Consider the following 15,076-nt stretch of genomic DNA (forward strand, 5'->3'; position numbering starts at 1 on the left):
AAACTGAAGTCACTTCTGTCATCAAACTTTCTTTTATTGCCCTGTGGCTAATATCTACAGATAAAACTGCTACCACTCAGTTGAAAAATCCCTTTATGACATTTTCTAATTGTGGCTCACATAAAACTTACATTCCCAAGAAACTGATGTCCAAGAGCATAGAATTTGAGGCAAAATCTTCAAAGACATTCCACTATAAAGCAGACAGATATAAAACAACAAAGAAAATAGGCCTATATCCCTAGTGAGCACAGATACCAAGATACTCAACAAAATTCTAGCAAACCAGGTACAGTCATACATTAAAAAGAGTACTTGGTTGTAGTGGGACTTATCAGAAAAGTGCAAGCCTAGTTCAGGATTTCAGCAGACACATAAAAAAACCTTTGACAAGATGCAACACTTTTTCATGATCCCAGGTCCCAGATCCAATCCCCATCATCACCACATGCAAGAACTGAGCAGTGCTCTGGACTCTTTCTCTCAATCTCAGTATCTTTTTCTCTGTCTCTCTCTATAATAATAATAATAATAATAATAAATAATAATAATGTGGGGATAGATGAAAAAATTCTCAAACACCTTAGTTTATACAGCAAAACTTACAGGCAAACCATACTCAATGACAAGAAATCAAAACTTCCCATTTCAGTCAGATACAAGACAAGGCTGGCCACAATCACATGACTAGTCAGCATAGTCTTGGATTCCCTACCTATAGCAATTAGACAAGAGAAAGGTATTTAAAAGACAAAAGAAAGAAGCTAAAGTATCACTTTTTTGCAGATGATATGATAATATATATAGAAAAATAAAAATAAATGAGTAGAAACTTTCTGGAAATCATGAAACAATATAGTAAGGTAGCAGACTCCAAAATGAATATATAAAAAATTCAGTGACATTCTTTATGAAAGCACTAGATCAGAAGAAGAAATTATATAGAAATATAGAAGAAACTCTATATTTCTATACTATAGTAAGAAAAACAGTCAAAAGATACAAAATTTTATCTGGACTCAGAAGACACATAGAATTTCCAAAGTAAGCTTGGGGGGGAAAAAAATCAAGAATGGTTGCCTCACACTTCTGACCTCAAACTATGCTACACTGATGGTGTACTAAAAACTGCCTGGTAATGGAACCAGAGTAGATATACAAAACAGTGAAATAAACCTGTAAGATTAGAAATAATCCCTCACATATATGAACAATTCATTTTGGATTTTATCATTTTTGATAAGGGGACCCAAAACACTAAATGAAGAAAGCAGAGTCTTCAATAAATCGTTTTGGGATGGTGGGGTTGAAACATGCAGAAGAATGCAGCTGGAATGTTATGTCTTACCATGCATGAAAGAAAACTCCAAATGGATCAGATATTTTTGTATTAGGCCAGAAGCCATCAGACATTTGGAGGAAAATGGGGAAAATTCTGTTCAGTGTTGGCTGTGAAGACATCTTCAGTGAGACTAGTCCAGCTCCCCCCACTAGCTTCCAGCATGATCCGATGCTCTTTCAAGAAGACCCTAAGAAAACTTACTTCCACCCAGACATGTGCTCTGGTCTCTGATTTGGATGGCCTTCCAGCCAGGTAGAAAATCTTTGACCCTCTCCCACTAGGGAAAGAGAGAGGCAGGCTGGGAGTATGGATCCACCTGTCAACGCCCATGTTCAGCAGGGAAGCAATTACGGAAGCCAGACCTTCCACCTTCTGCATCCCACAATGACCCTGGGTCCATACTCCCAGAGGGTTAAAGAATAGGAAATCTATCAGGGGAGGGGATGGGATATGAAGTTCTGGTGGTAGGAACTGTGTGGAGTTGTACCCCTTTTATCCTATGGTTTTGTCAGTGTCTCCTTTTTATAAATAAAAATTAAAAAAAAACATTTATGTCTGACAGAGAAGCAATTACAGAAGCCAGAACTCCCACCTTCTGTAAAGACTTTGGTCCAGACTTCCAGAGGGATAAAGAATAGGGAAGCTTCCAATGGAGGGGATGGGACATGGAACTTTAGTGGTGGAAACTATATGGAATTGTACCCCTGTTATTTTACAGTCTCGTTAATCATTATTAAAGCACTAATACTTTTTAAAAAGAAATTTAAAATCATAGCTTAAATGATACTTCAATCTGATTACATTCCCTCACTCTTTCTTCGTTCTTCTGTTTCTATTCTGTCTGAGTCCACAGCAAGGTAACTGTAATGGCAAAGTTCTCAAATATAACAAAGACAAACTAAGGTAAATCTCTAAAAAGATTTTGAGATCCTTTTAGCAAGCTAAGAGACTATAAATCTATGCCCCATGACAATTATGAGATTAGACAAAAAAGTTCCATTCAATTTAGCTGAATACTTTTTTCTATTTTTAAAGATCTATTTACTTATTTATTTTAATGAGACAGAGATAAAGACCAGAGCACTGCTCAGCTGTAGTGTACGGTGGTGCTGAGGATTGAACCTGGGACCACAGTGCTCTAACATATTAAATTATTCCCTGGGCTTTTTTTTTTTTTATTTTATGTTCTTTATTGGGGAGATAAGGGCACCCTGCATGCCAAACTTTTGTTTCCTTCATGAGCATAAGAAAATCAGCGCATCCTCATGTGCACTGAGAAGCGACTAGGTTCTTCTTTATTTTCCTTACGTTCTTCTTATCCCTTATTGTTGGTATTCTTCGTATTGGTTTGGTCCCCTTCCCCCCAACTCTGAAAAAATTGGTTTGGTCCTTGCTAGTTTCACGCCCCTCTTTCTCCCCACCCCGTATGCTAAGGACGTCCAGAGTCCCAGCAGCAGCGGCAGAGGGAGAATGATGGAGAAGCACATAGGGTGGTGATTTGCCTGCTCGTGAATAAAGATTAAACTGCAGCTACTCAGTCCAGCCGTGTGTCCTCGAGTCTCTCTCTGTCTACCACCGCGACGCTAGCCCGGCCTGCTGGAGCCCCCAAACTTTAACAACACCTTATAGTATTCACACGTACAGCGAAACAGACATGCACATTTCTAGTCAAAAGCTGACAACATAGTGCCGGTTAGAGCAGAAAAGCGTGGGTCACTGAATGAGCTGTTACATGCAGAACGCACGTCATCATGTCATCAGTATGCCCCTCTTCTTGGTCAGTACTATTAAGGGAAGTTGCCACCTGTCCTTGGCCATATCGTATTTGGGGGCTTCCTGGAGACACAGGTAAAGCATTAGCATCACACAGTGACGGTCAGTGTGTGCACATGGGAAGGTCTCAAATTCTCCCTCTGCCAAGCAAAACTATGGAGAAATGCCCATAACTCTCTGCTCTGCTGGTCAATGAGTCCAATTCACCAACTCTCTGCTTTTTATCCAGTCAATACAAAGACAGGAATAAAAGTACGGTTTTAGCTGACTGCGTTTGTTTTTTCTAGCAATAGACTATCACATTCCTCCTGAATTCACATATAATCTCTGTTAACACATTGAACTTAGAACTATGCACTCAACCAAGTTTCCCTACAATATATTCCAACCAGCTGTGTTTTGTTGTTGTTGTTTGTTTAGAGAAAGAAACTATCTAAACTCTTTAAAAAATGAATAAAAAAATCTGCAACATGTACAACAATGAATAATTTTATAGTGTTGCTTACTTTCTTGACACGCTAATTCTGTTTGAGCCCAAGCCAAATCCAACCGACAAGAGCTTCATCTGCTTCCTACCCAGCTATGCAGCACCACTGTATATATGGATCGAATCTCATATACATTTCTTTTTTTTTAATTGGGGAATTAATGTTTTACATTCAACAGTAAATACAATAGTTTGTACATGCATAACATTCCCCAGTTTCCCATTTAACAATACAACCCCCACTATGTCATTTATCATCCTTCATAGACCTGTATTCTCTCATATACATTTCTAAAGGGCAGCCTGCTTTTAGCATTCACTAACAAAATCACACATCACAGTCTCACCGCCACATACAGCTTCTTCAAGACAGAATCTTGCAGCTCCAGAAACAACTTGTTTCTTTTCTTTTTTTTTTTAACGACAGTGGCCAGAGGGAAATAAGTGATGAGGGGATGGGAGGAAGGACTGTTTTAAAGTGAACATTTAAGCTATCCTGATGACTTCTGAGTGTACACGAACAAACACACACACAGTCTCTATTTATTCTTGAGTAATTACTTTTGCTACTTGAAATAAAATAAGTTAATTAGCAGCCGGCTACCATCACAGACGTATACCAGAGCTGGATGGTTTGTGCTTTGCACAAAGAAGGTGGATTTCACTGTCTGCAGTCAATAGTTTTTTGTTTTTTTTTTCCCCCCTCTGGGGTTATTGCTGGGGCTTGGTGCAGCTGCTACAAATCCACTACTCCAGGCGACCATTTTTCCCATTTTATGGGTTAAGACAGAGAGAAAGTGAGTGAGGAGGGGGACGTAGAGAGGGAGAGAGACAGAAAGACACCTGCAGATCTGTTTCACTGTTTGTGAAGCTTCCCTCCTGCAGGTAGGGATCAGGGGCTTGAACCTGAGTCCTTGCACTTTGTACTAAGTGCGCTTAACCAGGTAGGCCATTGCCCAGCCCCCAGATGTGGTATTTTTCTTATAAACTTCCTCAAGTCCATACATTGAGGAAAATATTACATGTATAGTTGTTTTTATTGTTTTTAATCTTTCTTTTTAGTTATTATTGGATAGAGACAAGAGAAATCAAGGGGGACTGGAGATGGAGGGGGAGAGGGAGGGAGAGGGAGAGAACTGGTTGACTCTGTTGTGTGTTCTGATGAGAATTGAACTTGGGGCATCAGAACCACAAACATGAGAAACTTTTCGCATAGCCATTATGCTGTCTCACCAGAATATTTCTTGAAGTTTTAAAGTTGTTTAATATTTCTTGGGACCAAAGGCACCCCACTAATTTTAATATGAACATGTTCTTCATAAAAGGCCCAGTTCCTAGATACTACTCAATAGACAAGTGCAAAATCAAACTCATTCCTCCTGAATCTACTGCCGATTTCACATAGATGTGGCCACACAGTGGAAAGAAAACACAATTCCAGTTGCTTCTTTGGAATCTTTCAGAGAGCAGTGATAGAGCACAACGTAATGGCTATAAGAGCTCAAAATTACTGTTACACACTGGAGCACAGTGTCTAGAAAAGAAGCAGCTTCTGAATAAACACAAAATCAAGCAACCCAGATTTGAATTCTGAGTCTATCTTTTCTGAACTCTCTTATCTGAGTAAGCTGCTTATTAGCTTTCTAAGGTCCCCTTCCTTCCTTTCTTCCTTCCTTCCTTCCTTCCTTCCTTCCTTCCTTCCTTCCTCCCTCCCTCCCTCCCTCCCTCCCTCCCTCCCTCTCTCTCTCTCTCCCTCTCTCTCTCTCCTTTCTTTCAAATGGGCTAGTAATATTACAAGCAATGGATACAGAGAACAGCAAAGTATCCACCAGAGAGCACTTAAGGTAGAGTATTATTGGGGGTCGGGTGGTAGCGCAGCGGGTTAAGCACATGTGGCTCAAAGTGCAAGGATCCTAGTTCGAGCCCCTGGCTCCCCACCTGCAGGGGAGTCGCTTCACAGGCGGTGAAGCAGGTCTGCAGGTGTCTGTCTTTCTCTCCCCCTCTCTGCCTTCCCCTCCTCTCTCCATTTCTCTCTGTCCTATCCAACAACAAACGACATCAACAATAACAATGATAACCACAACAAGGCTACGACAACAAGGGCAACAGAAAGGGGAAAAAATGGCCTCCAGGAGCAGTGGATTCATGATGCAGGCACTGAGCCCCAGCAATAACCCTGGAGGAAAAATAAACACATAAATAAATAAATAGACTATTATTGTCATTATCATGATCTCCATCATGTAAAATTCAGGCCCCTTAAATAGCATCTGAATTCAACACCAAGGTACTAACAGACGTGCATTATTGTCTAAAGATTCAGACAGGTGGCCTAACTGAATTCCTTAGCTAAAACCCCTGTAACTTAATCAACTTACACAAATTAGAGAAGGACTTGACTCAAGTTACATACCTTCTTTTTATGAAAGTGTGAATTCCGTGGGGGTGAGGTGCCAAAGCTCGTGTTTGAGAAATAAATTCCAAAAATAGGTCTTTAAGAAATTTTAAAAAATCTGTGTCTTTTTGGCATCATAAAGTGTAGAAAGCACATCTGCAGTCTGTGGAACCTGTTGCCACATTGAAAACTCTGATGCTTAAATCCAGACTGGATTTAATTTAGTTTGCCTGAATACCACCCACACCTTCAAACACTGCTTCTAAGTGCAGGTGCTCAGAATTTTGTTAATCTAAATATTAGACCTATTAAAAATAAAGATAGATTAACCAAATGTGCCTAGAATTGTAAGATTCAAGAATTAGAAAGGGCCTTGGAGATCATCTTATTCAAATTTCTTTTTCTTCCCAGATAAAAATAATTAAAGTCCAGAAAGTTCTTGGAACAGCTTAATCATTTGTCTTCTCATAGCCGAGTCCTGTTACTTCTGATCTTAACACAGATATTTCTGAATGAGTAGCTTTGGTATACTAAAATGAGGAGGACAGCAGCAGAGGCCTTTGCCACATGGTATAAAGGAAAGCAGAACGTTACTGGAGAGACCAAACATCTCCCCTGCGGCCCCTTCAGAGCCTAGCACATTCATCACCTTTGGGAAGCACTACCCCAAAAGTTAAACTACATGAAAGCAATGCATGAGCCCTGGGGCCAGGCTGTGGCTCACCTGGTTGAGCGCACACACTGCCATGTGCAAGAACTCAATCAAGGACTCAGGTTTGAGCGCCCTCCTGCCCCCATCTGTGTGTGTGGGGGGTGCTTCACAAGTAAAGCAGGTTTTCAGGTGTCTATCTTTCTCCACTCCAAGCTCCTCTTCCCTCTCTCAAATTTTCTCTGACCTATCAAATACAGTAGAAAGAAAAGAAAAGGGGGGGGAGGTTTGGAAAGGTGCCTGGAGTGGTGGATTTGTAGTGCCCACACCAAGGCCCAGAGACAACCCTGGTGGCAATTAAAAGACAGACCCCAAAACGTAAGCTCTGGATTTGACATTAACACACTTAGCAATCTGTTTGGAAAGAATCTTTCTTGCACTTCAGCTGCTGATCACCATCCAAGAATGCTCCTTGTACAAGTATCAAGGTTGATATGTATTCTGACACTGTTTGCAAGTAATTCACTTTATCCAAAAGAAACAAAAGTGGATTGTACCTATAAAGGCCTTAGTTTTAAATTTAAAATTCTTTCCACAGATCTATTTTTCTTTTTGGTGACATTGTTCTACTGTTCCAGATACATAAGACAGAGGCAAGTGAGAAGTTCTGAATTAGAGCAGATGGCTGAGAACAGTTAAAAAATTTAATTTTATGGACTGTTAATAGGTGTTATCTGAAAAACAGTTAAGTGTCTGGAGGATATTGCATTAGCTAAATTTAAACAATTCTTCTTTGAAGTGGTAGTCGTCTCTTTAAACACAGATCAGCATGATTAATCTTTAGGGATGGTTATATAGATATATAATTGTGTACTCTTTTCTAGGCTTTTAGAGATTTTTATACAAAGTTTATTTTATTAATACAGTGTTGGTGTATAAGTAATCAAAAAGCATTTTCACTTATAACTTTCAAAGTCCTAAACTGCAGAATATGCCACAAGAAAGTTATTAATTATATACCAGTGAAATCAAGACGTGGTTCTTGACCAAATGTAGAGGGAGATATTTACATAGGCCTTTACATCTTAAACAAGAAAAAGATTCAACTAGGAAGAGCCATGATAAGACTCCCTTCTCTTTTTTTGCCTCCAGGGTTATTTCTGGGGCTCGGTGCCTGCACCACGAATCCACTGCTCCTGGAGACCATTTTTCCCCTTTTGTTGCCCTTGTTGTTTTTTATCATTGTTGTGGTTATTATTATTGTTGTTGTTGCTGTAGTTGGATAGGACAGAGAGAAATCAAGAGAGGAGGGGAAGACAGAGAGGGGGAGAGAAAGACAGACACCTGCAGACCTACTTCATCACCTGTGAAGTGACTCCCCTGCAGGTGGGGAGCCTGGGCTGGAACAGGGATCCTTATGTTGGTCCTTGCACTTTGCGTCACGTGCTCTTAACCCGCTGCGCTACCGCCCAGTCCCCACAAGACTCCCTTCATATCTGATATGCAGACAATAGGAGTAAAGCCTCCTGCAGTCTGGGAACCGGGCTAGTGGCTAAAGCTTGGGGTTCTCCAAGTCCCCAGCTCACCCGCTGCAGTGCACGTTCCATGTGCAGCGTCCACCAGTGATACTTTGATTCCCTTTCTCTCTTCCTACCTCTCTCAATAAGTAAACCAAACATTGAAAAAAGTACATAAAACTTTTTTCAATGTGTTGCAAAAACAGGGTGAATTTAAGTGAACTCAACCCTCAGCCCCTCCTGCTCTTGCTGGTCCTCAGCGATTCCTCAGAATCTGCAGCTTCAGGACAGGGAGCTAGCTCAGTCTGTTAGCGCATCGGGCTGCATTCCTCGGGGCCCCAGAAGAAACAAACTTCCATCCCCGGCACCACCATATAATATACCAGAGCTAAGCAGTGCTCTGGTTCCCACTTCCTCTCCTCTCTCACTCTCTCTGATAGTAAATTAATTAATTAATATTTTAAAAAATTGTAAGTTCAATGTGGCAAAATTTAAAATATCACATCACTATCCGTATCTAAATTAATCACCTCATTTTCCAGTATGCATGAGAAGTCCTAAACTGTTGTTTTTAAGAACGATTAACTTTGTGTGTGTGGGGGGGGGGGTGTAGATAGCATAATGGTTATGCAAAGAGACTTTCATGCCTGAGGCTCCAAAGCTCCAAGTTCAATCCCCTGCACCACAATAAGCCAGAGCTGATCAGTGCTCTGGTAAAAAACAAAAAAACAAAACAAAACAAAACAAAAAAATGATTAACTTATAGATGGTAATTCTATTAAATTAAAAAACCTACCTAAGGAGCCAGGTCATAGTGCAGAGGGTTAAGCGCACATGGTGCAAAGCTCAAGGACCCGCATAAGGATCCCAGTTCGAGCCCCCCACTCTACACCTGCAGGGGAGTCGCTTCATAAGCGGTGAAGCAGGGCTGCTGCTGTCTGTCTTTCTCTCCCCACTCTGTCCTTGCCTTCTCTATTTCTCTCTGTCCTATCCACCACCACCAATAATAACAACAACAACAATAAACAACAAGGGCAACAAAAAGGGAAAAAATGGCCTCCAGGAGCAGTGGATTCGCAGTGCAGGCACCGAGCCCCAGCAATAACCCTGGAGGCAAAAAACAAACAAACAAAAAACAAACCTACCTATTCGAATGAATACTTTGAAGAAACTAGCTAAATACAGGCTTATGAGCAAGAGAATAGGGATTAGTTTGATGTATCTGTAAGAAAGTATAGAGATACCAAGGTTATATGGAGTAGGGAAAGAAAACAGAAGAGAAAAAGCTAAGAAGACACAGGTGGGGGGGAATGGTATTTTATAGAGAATTTGTTACTGGGCTGAAAATGGTATAGATGTCATCAGATGAAGATAAACCTGGCCAGAAATTTACAATTAATTACAGACAAGTCTAAAATTCTATTTTAAGTTATCTGATATATATCACCGAGCCTGAAGCAGTGAAATTGCTCATGTGTTAAACCCTGGCTCCACCAGACAAACAAAAACACCCCCCATATCTCTTCCGATTTGCAGTGACATCTAAAAACCACTCTGCAGACACACAGGTGGAGGAGCCGTGAGGACCTAGTCAAAGGAAGCTCTCTCTCACAAAAAACAAGTTCTACGACAAAAGAGCTCAGTAAATCTCCTAACAGCTGAGACCTTTGGTGAAGAAAGAGCATCTCATCTGAAGCTCGGTGACTGCTGTTTAGAGCCCTAGAAGCTTCTATCACCCTCACTGGAAACCAAAGCAGAGGCAAAATGCCCCCCTTAGTGTCCCCAGCAGGATTAATCCTGTTGACAGCTTGAGCTCAGACTCCCAGTCCTGTAAGTTTTAGCTCCACTGTGTATGACTTCTGAGAATTTGGGAAGGCACTTACCTTTCTGTGATTGTTTCTCTGAGGCCACTGGCTACTCCTTTGACCACAGTGCTAGCTTTAGGTGTCAGCACCACCTGAGATATGAAAAATGAGCCCTTCTTTCTTCTTTCAGTGATCGATGCCTGAAGAAACTGGATCAGTTTTTCTGGGTCTGTGGTGTTGGCCCAGGGTGCTGGCATCATCTGCCCAGGCCAGAGAAAGGGCACTTCCAGAGCCACCGGGCTGTGATAAAAGACCAGTACTTGGTACTCCTTCTCCCAAAGGTACTTTAGACTAACCTCTTGGGCAAAAATGGCTGGGCACATTTTATTTCCATAGATGTCTTTCAGCATTTGGACCAGTTTTTCATGGTGGTATTTCTGCATCCCGTAAAAATGGTTGAAGTCCAAGAACACCACCTCCCTCGGGTGCTCTGAGAGGAAGGCATGGATCTCCTCGAGGCCTTCGTTGACTTTGGCACTGAACAAACCATGAGCAAAGTAGAGCTCATTATTGGGGTCTCTGGGCTTGGTGGAAATTCGGAGATCAAAGTAGCGGATCCCAGCTCCCAACTGACCTGTAAAGTTCATTGTTTGAGTGGCTAGCCACTTCCTCATCAGCTTTTTGGCCACAGTGCCAAACACAGAGACAAAATTCTGGACGGTTTCTGGCTGCTCAGGTCCCACTGGAGAGGCTTCGTCGATGTAGAAGCTGAAAGAGTCATGAGATCCTGCAAGAACAGCGAGATACAGCAGTGAGACATTTTACTGTCATAATAAGAGACACGAGCATTAACAGAAGATACAAATACATTAACCGCTCTGATTTATTTAGACTCCAAGGCCTCGCTCCATGGGCAGGTCAGCTCAGCTCCTTGTGTTGGTGATAAATTGCCTACATCAAAATCCTCAGGGATTTGAGACAGTCTTCCAGACAAAAACGGTACTAGCTGGTTCTCCTAGCACCTGGCCTCTTCCAGGTGTGGAGCTCGTTTTGGGGGAAAATACCTGATAGAAACCTTCTTTTAAAATTTATTTGAATGAGACAGAAATACAGAGAGAAAGACAGAGTGGAAGACCAGTCAGACCGAGCTCTGGTTTGTGGTGGTGCAGGGCACTGAACTGAGCACCTCAGAGTATCAAGTATGAAAGTCTTTTGCATAGCCATTATGCCATCTCCCCAGCCCAGAAAACCTTCTAATGCTGCCACTTCTGGGAGGAGAAGGTTTCAATCCCTGACTTCAACAAAGAAATAAGAACAAGATGATACAGGGTTTCACAGTACCCTCGGCACACCAATCTAACTGAAGACACCAGCTTCTGGAGTTTAAAGATTAACAGGAGGTTTTTGGCTAGAGTGGGCTTTGCATCATCTCACTTTTTAAAAATACATTTATTTACTGGATAGAGACAGACATAAATTAAGAAGAAGGGGGAGATACAGAGGGAGAGAGACAGAGATAGATACATGCAGCCCTGCCTCACCACTTGTGAAGATTTTTCCCCTGCAGGTGGGGACCAGGGGCTTGAACGTGGTTCCTTGCACACTCAACCAGGTATGCCACCACATGGCCCCTCGAATCACCTCATTTTAATCTGCAGCAAGGGAGGTGCAGGACTTGTGTGGTTTCTGGGAAAAGACAAGTGTCTCTCCCACAGCCCTGGCCAGAGACAGACAGCCGAGAGGGAGAGCAGGCTGTGGGGACAGAGGGATCTGTGGGGACAGATTTACCAGCACACAAGCAAGGGCACCCCAGTGTGGGCACGCAGGCCACCAGTACACTTCAGCGTGCCCGTCCCCCCAGCTCACAAGGCTGGAGCACCAAGGACCGGCCAGGGGCTGCAGGTGCCCTTCTCCCACCCTCAGCCCTTTCTGAGGTTTCCTCAACTACCTTGCCCTTCATAGTGTTCACATGTCTTCCTCAGATGAATCAAAGGGAATCCTAGGCGGTTGTTATCTGCTTTATTATAGCACGTAGGAGGGTCCTTTAAACAAAAGAATATAGTACACAGAGAACTCGAATAAGTCTGATTATAAAGTAAGGAACAATTCCTTCTGAGCAGTACTATAAAATCCCAGTCAGCTTCTCCTGCCCTCCATCAAGAATACAGTGCATCCATGAGAATAGGTCTCCACACATTGACAGAATTTAGAGGGGTTCATGGCCCTCAGGTATCCTGCTACATCTTCATCATCTTCCCTACCACTTGGGTTGAGCTAAAGCCTGGAAGACCTGTTTCAGTTAAAGTCTGGAAGGGCCCCTTTCAGAGGCAGATCACCTGTGGAGGGGTTGATGCATTTTAGAAAACACCAAAGGGCATAGGGAAGGGAAAAAAAAAAGAAATAAGGTGTATCATGCTAATAAATTCAGCATCACTCCTGACTCTGGCTTTGGGCAGCTGAGACTTCAGATGAGATAAGTTATTTTCTTTGCATATTGAATAAATACTTTTTCTTATACATTAACACAACCTGCCCATTGGCAAATATTTTATGGGATAGCATTTAAAATTTAGCTGGCAGACCATTTTTCTTCCTAGGTACCTCCTCTCAACAGTGACAGTTCTTTTTGGACTTGTTTTGAAGTTTAGAAGAATTTCTTCCTATGAAAGTCAACACATTTAATTACTGATTTTTGCTGGTGTATCCCAAAACTCCAGAAGTGTGGTGGTAAACATGTCTAGGGTTTGCTTGCAAGAATCTAGTGGCCATGCAGCTATCAAGAACAATGAACTCACCTTCTCTGACCCATCTTGGACAGAGCTAGAAGGAATTATGTTAAGTGAGCTAAGTCAGAAAGATAAAGATGAGTATGGGATGATCCCACTCATCAACAGAAGTTGAGGAAGAAGATCTGAAAGGGAAACTAAAAGCAGGACCTGACCAAATTGTAAGTAGGGCATCAAAGTAAAAACCCTGTGGTGAGGGGTAGACATGCAGCTTCCTGGGACAGTGGGGCGTGGGAGTGGGTGGGAGGGATGGGTCACAGTCTTTTGGTGGTGCGAATGGTGTTTATGTACACTCCTAGCAAAATGTAGACATATAAATCACTAGTTAATTAATATGAGAGGGGGAAAATCAATTGTATATCTCGAAGTTTTTCAAAACACAAACTGAATCTTTTTAATATATAGGCGGTGTAATTGATATGTGGACTCTCTCAAAAGCCTAGACCAAGTAGATCAGAAGCATCCAATAGCACAGCTATATACAAGATACTGGGTACTGTACAGCAAACCATAACAAAAGGACTTTTCAAAGTTAACCCAATTAGCAAATAATGTGATGATAACATTAACTATTTATTGTCTTTTTGAACCCTAAGACAGCAGGAACCTCACATCTCCACTATAGAGCCCCTACTTTCCCCAGTCCTGGAACCCTTGGATAGGGCCCACTTTCCCTTATGCCTCTCCCAATCCATATCAAATAATATTGCATCTGCCGGTCACAACCTAACCAACACAATGATTGCCACCTCAGCATGCTTCACTTCAGACTGTGTCCAGAGACTTCACGTGTGGAATGACAACCCTTCAGCTTCATTACTCGGGTGAGACCTTTCCTTTCATAGTACACTCTAATTTCATCTCAGGTGGTTCACTTTCTAACAAAGTCCCAAAACCTAGATATACACCAGTTTCTGTGAGAGAGAGCATATGTTCACACGTATCTATAAACTACTGCAAAATATATACCTGAAAGCAGAAGTGCACTAGAGTTTGCAGTGAGTACCTCCCTAACACTTCCTCTCCACTATTCCAAGCTTTGGATCCATGATTGCTCAACAATTTGTTTGGCTTCGTATGTTAACTCTCTTTTCAGTCACCAGGTTCCAGATGCCATCAGGATGCTGGCCAGGCTTCCCTGGACTGAAGACCCCACCAATGTGTCCTGGAGCTCCGCTTCCCCAGAGCCCCACCCTACTAGGGAAAGAGAGAGGCAGACTGGGGGTATGGACCGACCAGTCAACGCCCATGTTCAGCGGGGAAGCAATTATAGAAGCCAGACCTTCCACCTTCTGCAACCCACAATGACCCTGGGTCCATGCTCCCAGAGGGATGGAGAATGGGAAAGCTATCAGGGGAGGGGGTGGGTTATGGAGATTGGGTGGTGAGAATTGTGTGGAATTGTACCCCTCCTACCCTATGGTTTTGTTAATTAATCCTTTCTTAAATAAAATAAAATAAGAATCTAGTGGCATTTAAAATATTATTGGATTTAATAAGAATATTTCAGGTTTTAGATTTATTTATTTTTGTCATCACCAGGATTTCACTGCTCTGGAATAAATTTTTTGATAGGCAGAGAGAGAAAGAGAGGAGAGAGAGAGAGAGAGAGAGAGAGAGAGGGAATGGGGGAGAGAGAGCAGAGAGAGAGTGGAGAGAAAGAGAGAGAGAGAGAAAGAGAGAGAAGAGAGAAAGAAAGGAGAGAAAAAGAGAGGGAAGAGAGAGAGGAGGGAGGGAAGGAGGGAGGGAGGGAGAGGGAGAGAGAGAGAGAGAAGAGAAGAGAGAGAGAGAGGAGAGAGAGAGAGAGAGAAAGAAAGAAAGAAAGAGGAGAGGAGAGAGAGAGAGAGAGAGGCCACAATTTCCTCCAGAGCAGTAAGGGCAGGGCTCACAACTGGGTCTCACACTTGATAAAGCAGTGCTCTCTGTAAATGAGCTAATTTTCAGGACCCTCTTTTCATTTTTAAAGACTCCATGAACATTTAAGCACATATGAGTTATTAGCAGGTAAAAATCAAGCGGATTATCCTGGACTTTTCAGACATTAGGAAAGGTGGATGACACACCAAGTCTTTCCATGCCTGGCACACACACACTGACACATACACATAATCACACGCACACACATACACACACGTACACACGTACACACACGTACACACACACACACACACGTACACACATGTACACACACACACACACACACCTCTGCTGGTTCATCAGTCATCACCACATTGTCCTCGTTAAACTATTTGAAGAAACTTTTTTTAAAAAAGAATTTATTTATTTATTTATGAGAAAGACAGGAGGAGAGAGAGACAGAGC

General features: G+C 42.2%; 1 protein-coding gene across 1 annotated transcript in view; it reads right to left on the reverse strand.

Moving 5' to 3' along the window:
- Window positions 1-12,703, reverse strand: part of PLCXD3 (phosphatidylinositol specific phospholipase C X domain containing 3) — a 37,351-nt gene extending 24,648 nt beyond the window's left edge. The window contains exons 1-2 of the mRNA XM_060184311.1: window positions 12,655-12,703; window positions 10,047-10,755 (exon numbers count right to left, since the gene is read on the reverse strand). Of these exons, the coding sequence (XP_060040294.1) occupies window positions 10,047-10,755; window positions 12,655-12,703 (758 nt within the window). The remainder of the gene's footprint in view (window positions 1-10,046; window positions 10,756-12,654) is intronic.
- Window positions 12,704-15,076: the final 2,373 nt, after the last annotated feature.

This window comes from Erinaceus europaeus, unplaced genomic scaffold (assembly GCF_950295315.1).
Source record: "Erinaceus europaeus unplaced genomic scaffold, mEriEur2.1 scaffold_589, whole genome shotgun sequence".
Lineage (NCBI taxonomy): Eukaryota > Metazoa > Chordata > Mammalia > Eulipotyphla > Erinaceidae > Erinaceus > Erinaceus europaeus.